The sequence below is a fragment of the Orycteropus afer genome, unplaced genomic scaffold (genome assembly GCF_000298275.1).
Source record: "Orycteropus afer afer isolate SDZICR_OR568_19922 unplaced genomic scaffold, OryAfe1.0 scaffold00300, whole genome shotgun sequence".
Taxonomy (NCBI): Eukaryota; Metazoa; Chordata; class Mammalia; order Tubulidentata; family Orycteropodidae; genus Orycteropus; species Orycteropus afer.
In genome coordinates, this window is record NW_006921887.1 from 1,454,723 (window position 1) to 1,462,169 (window position 7,447).

Genomic DNA, 7,447 nt, shown 5'->3' on the forward strand with positions numbered 1-7,447 from the left:
GAACTTCCAGAAATGCAAGCTGGATTCAGAAGAGGATGTGGAGTGAAGGATATCATTGCTGATGTCAGATGGATCTTGGCTGAAAGCAAAGAATGCCAGAAAGATATTTATTTGTGTTTTATTGACTATGTAAAACCATTCGATTGTGTGGATCATAACAAATTGTGGATAATTTTGAGAAGAATGGGAATTCCAGAACACTGAATTGAAGAACCTGTATACATAGACCAGGAGGCTGTCCTTCCAACAAGGGGATACTGCATGGTTTAAAATCAAGAAGGGAGTGCATCAGGGTTGTATCTTTTCACCATAATTATTCAATCTTTGTGCTCAACACATAATGCAAGAAGCTGTACTGTATGAAGAAGAACATGGCATCAGAATTGGAGGAAGAATCATTAACAACCTGTGATATGCTGACAGCACAACTTTGCTTGCTGAAAGTGAGGATGATTTGAAGCACTTACTCATGAAGACTGAAGAATACATTGTGCAGTATGGATTACACCTCAATTAAAAAAAAAAAAAAAATCCTCACAACTGGGCCAACAAGCAGCATTACTATAAATAGAGAAAAGATTGTAGTTGTCAAAGAATTCATATTACTTGGTTCTACAATCAACATCAATGGAAATAGCAGTCAAGATATCAGATGACGTATAGCACTGGTCAAATCTGCTGCAAAAGACCTCTTTCAAGTGCTGAAGAGCAAAGATATCTTCTTGAGGATTAAGGTGCGTCTGACACAAGCCATGGTATTTTCAGTCACTTCATAAGCACGTGAGAGCTGGGCAGTGAATAAGGAAGACCGAAGAAGAGTCAATGCTTTTGAGTTGTGGTGTTGGTGAGGAATGCTGAAAGTGCCATGGACTGCTAAAGATATTAACAAAGCTGTTCTAGAAGAAATGTAGCCGGAATGCTCCTTGGAAGCGAGAATGGCCAGACTGTCTCACCTACTTGTTCATGTTATAAGAAGGGATCATTCCCTGGGGAAGGATATCATGCTTGGTAAAGTGGAGGGTCAACGAAAGAGGGGAAGGCCCTCAACAAGATGGATTTACACAGTGTCTACAATGATGGGTTCGGGTATAGCAAGGATCGTGGAGCTGGCACAGGACCAGACATTGTTTCGTTCTGCTGTTCATAGGGTCACTGTGAGTCAGAGACAACTCAACAACACCTAACAACAAGTACCTGATAGGTTTTAAGCAGGGTATTGCTCATTTTCCATATATTTGATTTTCTTTCCTTACTCTTCCTGTTGATTTCTAATTTTATAGCATTGTGATCTGAGAAAATGTTTTGTAGTGTTTTTATTTTTATACATTTATTAAGACTTGTTTTGTGGCCTATCATATGATCTATTCTGGAGAATATTCCCTGTGTACTAGAAAAGAATGTATATTGTGCTCTTGTTGGGTAGTGTGTTCTGTATATATCTATGAAGTCAAGTTGATTTATTGTTTCGTTTAGCTGTTCTCTGTCTTTTTAGTTGTCCGTCTTTCATTGAGTGTGGTGTATTAGTCTCCTACTTTTATAGTTGAGTTGTCTGTTTCTCTTTTAAGTTCTGTTAAAGTTTGATTTATGTATTTTGGCCCTCTTTCATTGAGTGTATAGATTTGTTACAGCTGTCTCCTCTATTCAATTGACTCTTTAATCATTACATAATGTCCTTCCTTATCTCTTATGATGGTTTTTGCCTTAAAACCTATTTTATCAGAAATTAATATTGCCACTTCTGGTATTTTTTTATTTTCATTTATTTGGTATATGTATTTTCATCCTTTGATTTTTAGCCTTATTTTTTTATTATTATTTTATTTTATTATTTTTATTTTTATTTTTGTGTCTGCAGCATAGGCAGCATATTGATGGGTCATGTTTTCTTATCTCTTCTGCTACTGTCTGTCTCTTGACTGGTGCATTTAATCCATTTACATTCAGTGTAATTGTCAATAGGTACACATTTATTGTTGTTATCTTGCTGTGGTTTGTGTGGGTGTGTGTGGTGCTGCTGATTGCTTTTTTCCAAATATTATTCTGTGTTGAGTTTATTTTGTTTATAGATTTTCTTATCTTTCCTTCATTGCTGTTGTTTTAGTATTTACTACATCTTTATGATTTTCCTCTTTTTTGATGAGAAGGTTTATTAATTTTCTTTGAGGTTACCCTGTAATTTGTTATTTTCTTCCCAAGATTAAAATAGTTCACTCCATCTTGAAATCATCTTGACTTCCTCTCCATTTGGAAGTTCTGTAATTACACTATTTATTCCCTCTTTTTACTTTATACTTGTTCTTGTTTACAAATTGACATCTCTTGTTCCATGTTTTTATTCTTGTAGGTTTATTTTACTCTGAATACCTTTTGTTGTTGTTGTTATGTGCTGTTGAGTAGGACCCGACTCATAGCGACCCCTCCTTGGGTTTCCAAGGCAGTTTCACTACGGAAGTAGATTGCCCCATCTTCCTTCCGAGGAGTGGCTGGTGGGTTTGAACCACCAGCCTTCTGGTTAGCAGTTAAATGCCTTAGGCACTAAGGCACCAGAGCTCCTGGATACCTCTAGTTCTTTTTTTTTTTCTTTTCTGGGTGATGTCATCATGTATCTTAATTTCAGATTGTTGTCTGCTGTTGGTGGTTCCCTTTCCTAAGAACTCTTAGAACACCCTTTATTATATTTTGTGAGGTTGATCTGGTTTTAACAAATTCCCTTAACTTCTGTTTATCTGGAAATGTCCTAATTCAGCCATCATGTTTGAGAGACAGTTTTGCTGCATATATAATTTTTGGTTGGTGATTTTTTGCTTCAGGTATTTATATATGTCATCCTATTGCCTTTTCCTACATAGTTTCTTCTGAATAATCAGAGCTTAGTCTTATAGGTTCTCATTTTCCCTGAGCTGCTTTCAGGATTCTTTCTTTGTGTTTGGTTTTGGAAAGTTTGATTATGATATGTTTTTGTGGTTTTCTTTTGAAATCTATCCTGTTTGGGGCTCATTTGGCTTCTTGAATGCATATCTTCTCATCTTTCATAGTAGTAGGGAAGTTTTCTTCTAACAAATCTTTGACAGTTTTCTTTGTGCTTTTTCATATATTTATTTGTCTCTTCCAGCTGTGGAATTCAGATCACATATAAGTTATTCTTCTTGATGGTGTCCCACATAATCCATAGGCTTTCTTCTTCTTCTTCTTTTTGTTCTTTTTTCTGATTGTTCCTGTAACAGTTTAGTATTGAGAGATTTGTCTTCAGTTTTGCTAACTCTGTTTTCTATTGATTTAGTTCTACTTCTTTGCTCTCCCAATGCATTATCTGTTCTTGGAATCTTAGTATTAACTGTCTGATTTCCATTTGCTGTTTTTGTATGGTTTCTAATATCTCATTTATTTTGTCAATTTGTTCTTATGTTGTTTCTTGGAATTATTCTAGAGTTTTACCTGTGTTTTATTTTATTTCTGTTTTCCTTGATCTTTCTCTCAATCTGTTGAAGGTACATATATATATATATATATATATATATATATATATATATATTTCCTTATCAAGTAGTTCCAATACCATTTCTTCTTCAAGGACATTTTTCTGGCTCTGTATTTTGGTTACGTCTTTGAGCCACCCTGTCTTGTTTCTTTGTGTGAACTGAGATTGTCTGTTGTCTCTGAGACATTGTGGCATTGTTGTATTCTTTTCTGGTCAATAATTGATTGTTGTGTTTTGCTTATTTTGTTTTGATATATCTAGGTGAGTGAGTAGGATGGGCGTACTACTCTGCTTGCTGTTTGGCAGCACTTAGGTGCTCACCATCTGTCTCCTAGAGTATATGATAGAGAATGGGAGTTTGTGTGCAGTTCTGTGTTCACTGTTCATGTGGAGCATTTGAGGGCAGGCTGGACTGCCATCTATTGTCATTTGCTTTGTTGGGATTTTCAATAAGTCTGTTGTCAATCAGGTGGTTCAGGAATGGGTAGTGCACTTATCGAGTGAGTGGGGCTGTAGGAAGTGCAAGTGTGGCTAGGTAGTATGGATACAGTTGCTGTCTCCCACTAGGTCTGAGAAACAAACAAACAACAAATGTAAAATGAAAAAAGAGAAAATTTTTTTTAAAAAAAGGGGGGGTGAAGAGACATAAAGAAAAATAAAAACTAGTGAGGGGAGGAAGAGAAGGGACAAACAAGGAAAGAAACAAGAAAAAGAACAAAAAACAAAAGAGAAAGCTTGGGAAGCAAAGCACCCAGTCATCACTTCTGCTGGCTGAGGGAGCAGCAGAGGATAGGGCACCTGAAGAAGGTCGTGGGAGTGGGGCACCTGTTATGGCACTTCCTCCAGCCTAGGAGGTGACTCTGGGCAGGGTGCCCAATCAAGAATGATGCTTCTTGCAGCCTAGGAGGCAGCTGCAAGTGGGGTGCCCAGTTCAAGATGGTACTTCTGCTGACTTAGGAGCCCCTGGGGTACAGGGACTCTGGTCCATGACAGCACTTGTGCCTGCCTAGGAGGCAATTGGGAATGGGGCACCTGGTTTGGGACTACACTTTCGCCAGCATAGGACATTGCTATAGGCAGGGTATGGATGGGACTGCATGCAGCTGTTTATTCCACCACCTTGCTGCAAGCTTCCAGTGCTGAGATTTATGCTTTGTTACATACTTTTTGGTCCCTTTGTTCTTGATCTTCTGCTCATTTGCTTTGCTGGGATTTTCAATAAGTCTAATATTTTATGTACAATAAAATACAAAATGTACCCTTCAAATGTGTATGTTGTTGTTGTTGTTGTTGTTGTTGTTTGCCATCGAGTTGGCCCCAACTCATAGCGACCCCTCCTTGGGTTTCCGAGGCAGTATCACTACGGAAGTAGAATTGCCCAACCTTCCTTCTGAGGAGTGGCTGGTGGGTTCGAACCGCCAGCCTTCTGGTGAGCAGACAAGTGCCGTAGGCACTATGCTACCAGAGCTCCTCAAATGTGTATAGTTTGAGTTTAAAAAATGTATACATCATTCTATCAAGATTAATTTTACCATTACCCTAAATAGTTTCCTCTTACTCCCTTTCTACCTATTTTTAAATAATTCCATTGATTCTGTGCCCTTTAATGTTAGACATCTACCTGCTACAAATATTTTCAGAAGTATACAGAATATAAAAAAGTAACTATTTAAATGAAATAATCTTTTTGACCTCCAGGCGTTCTTCCTCTGATCTGTCATATAGTGTTGTTTTTTTTTTTTTTTTTTTTTAATGTCCCAAAGAAGCAGCATTGCAACTTCCTGGTACTTAATCTCATTGCAACCAACATTAATGAGGTGGTGTCTTATGTAGCATTGCCAGATATCTTTGGAAGGGCATGTGCTTTCTTCCCTTATAAATTAAATATCTAATTCAAAGGTTTTTATAAATAAGACAAGTTCCTGTGCAGGTTTGTCCATACCTAAGTGGTCAGTCAATATCCTGACCAGAAGATGAAATATGTAACAAGTACCAGTTGTCCTGTTGTAGCACTTTAAAAAGCCAAGAATTCCACTTTCTAGTAACACAGGAGTTCTTGTGGCATATAAAAATCTGCAGCTGCTTTTAGAAATTTTAGAGCTATGACCTGTTTGTAGATGTCATAACAATGTCTTGAAGTGCCAATAAAAAATGTAACCAACCAGCAATTCCTTCTCTTTCTATTGCTTAAGCTGTTTTTTTTTTTTTTTTTTTTGCTTTACAGACATGTAACCAACTGGATTGTGCATGGGGATAGCTTGGGCTCTAGATAGGTGTGTGAGGTAACTGGAGAGACAGGGATTGTGATTAATTTACACATGATGAGCTCTGGTACAGACTCATGTCAGAACATCAGCATGAGTTATGGATGGTTTATATTTCTTCCCCAGGATAATAAAGAAACAGCAAGAAGTGTTATGAAGTGTTAACCCTGTTTTCCCTTGCCAAATAAAATAAATCGTTGTTGTCATTATTTTACCATTCTGGAAGAACCTTGATAAAAATGAATTGAACTCTAAATTGAAGATATAAACTTTAGCTTGTGAATCATATAATCTTCAAATGTTATGCTTTAAAGTTTCTTCATAATGAGTTAAGCCGTTTTAAAAAGATCATTAGCACGAGCATGACTAAAAATGGCATAAATTATAACCACATGACATTTTCTTGGAGATATTTTCTATGTGAATGATGTGAAAAGGAATGTCATTGAGCCAGGTATGTTTACAAAGTACAGAAAGTCCTCTTATAAAGATTGCGTGATGTACTGTGTGGCAGCGTTATAGCACTGATACTCGTTGATGTATCCTAGAATGCTTGACGTTTTCGTACATGGATTGGGGGAGGGGGTATGTTTCTTTGTCTAGCCTCCCCCACCCTGCCCCCGCTGGCAATGTGCAAATTACTATATATGTTATCTACAAAACTCATTAGATAAGAAAACTACTAACTCAAACTCTCCTGCTTGTGTACACTATAACCAAGTCATTTATCTGCACAACCTTATTCTGGAAACAACTAAATAGATATAAATCAAGATCTTATAGATTCTTGCTTGATGAATGTAACTTGGCCTTGTAAATGATCCTAATTAGCCTGAGTTAAAGGGGAAAGGTGGTTATAGATGTGTGAGGTTCCAGTGAAACATGCCTTTTCATTTTATTTAAGGAAAGGACAGCGTCTGCCACAGAAGGAAAACTTTTAGCAGAATCTTTGGCTCTTCTCCTGCACATGATTAAATTTCTACTAGTCTTTTTTTTTTTCTCCAGAAGTTTAATGACTGACTTTTAATAATTGACATGTAATAGTTGATTCCCCAAATTTGCTACCACAAAGTGAAAAAAACAGAGCCTACTATAATAAACATTTGGTGACTAAGGTTTTCCTCTTCTTTCACTGTTCTTTCAGGACTCAGCCTAAGACCATGTTTGCCCAAGTTGAATCTGATGACGAGGAAGCAAAGAATGAGCCACAATGGAAAAAACGTAAAATTTGAAGAATCTCACTTGAGAGCTGTTTGTGTGAGGGGGAGGGGGATGGAACGGTAGGGTTTTATTATTTTATTTTATTTTTCTCAAGATACTTGTGAAGTAAAATACATTTTTTTTAATTAACGGATTTTGTCCTGTGTGTTATTGAAGCACTCAGAAGATTGGTAGCTACCCTCTACTAAAATTGTGCTTGCATTTTCTTACCTATAACTAGTAAACTATATTACAAGTAAACAAGAAACAGCTTTTTAGCCTGTTACCAAGTGCTTTAGTGCTAAAAGGTCAAGGAAGCCACATCTCCTGACCTCCTCTAACCCCACAAGAGGAAGACAGAATCACCATCAATAGCCCAAGGCCTATTCCTGCAAGGCCAGACATGCTGCCTCCTTCCAGCCCTTTCACCAACCATTCCTCCCAAAGCACCCACCACCTCTCTCCTGGGTTTGATAATTCACTGTGGTGGCCACACACAACTCAC

General features: G+C 37.4%; 1 protein-coding gene across 1 annotated transcript in view; it reads left to right on the forward strand.

Moving 5' to 3' along the window:
- Positions 1 to 6,974, forward strand: part of WDR70 (WD repeat domain 70) — a 544,244-nt gene extending 537,270 nt beyond the window's left edge. The window contains exon 18 of the mRNA XM_007951575.1: positions 6,887 to 6,974. Within this exon, the coding sequence (XP_007949766.1) occupies positions 6,887 to 6,974 (88 nt within the window). The remainder of the gene's footprint in view (positions 1 to 6,886) is intronic.
- Positions 6,975 to 7,447: the final 473 nt, after the last annotated feature.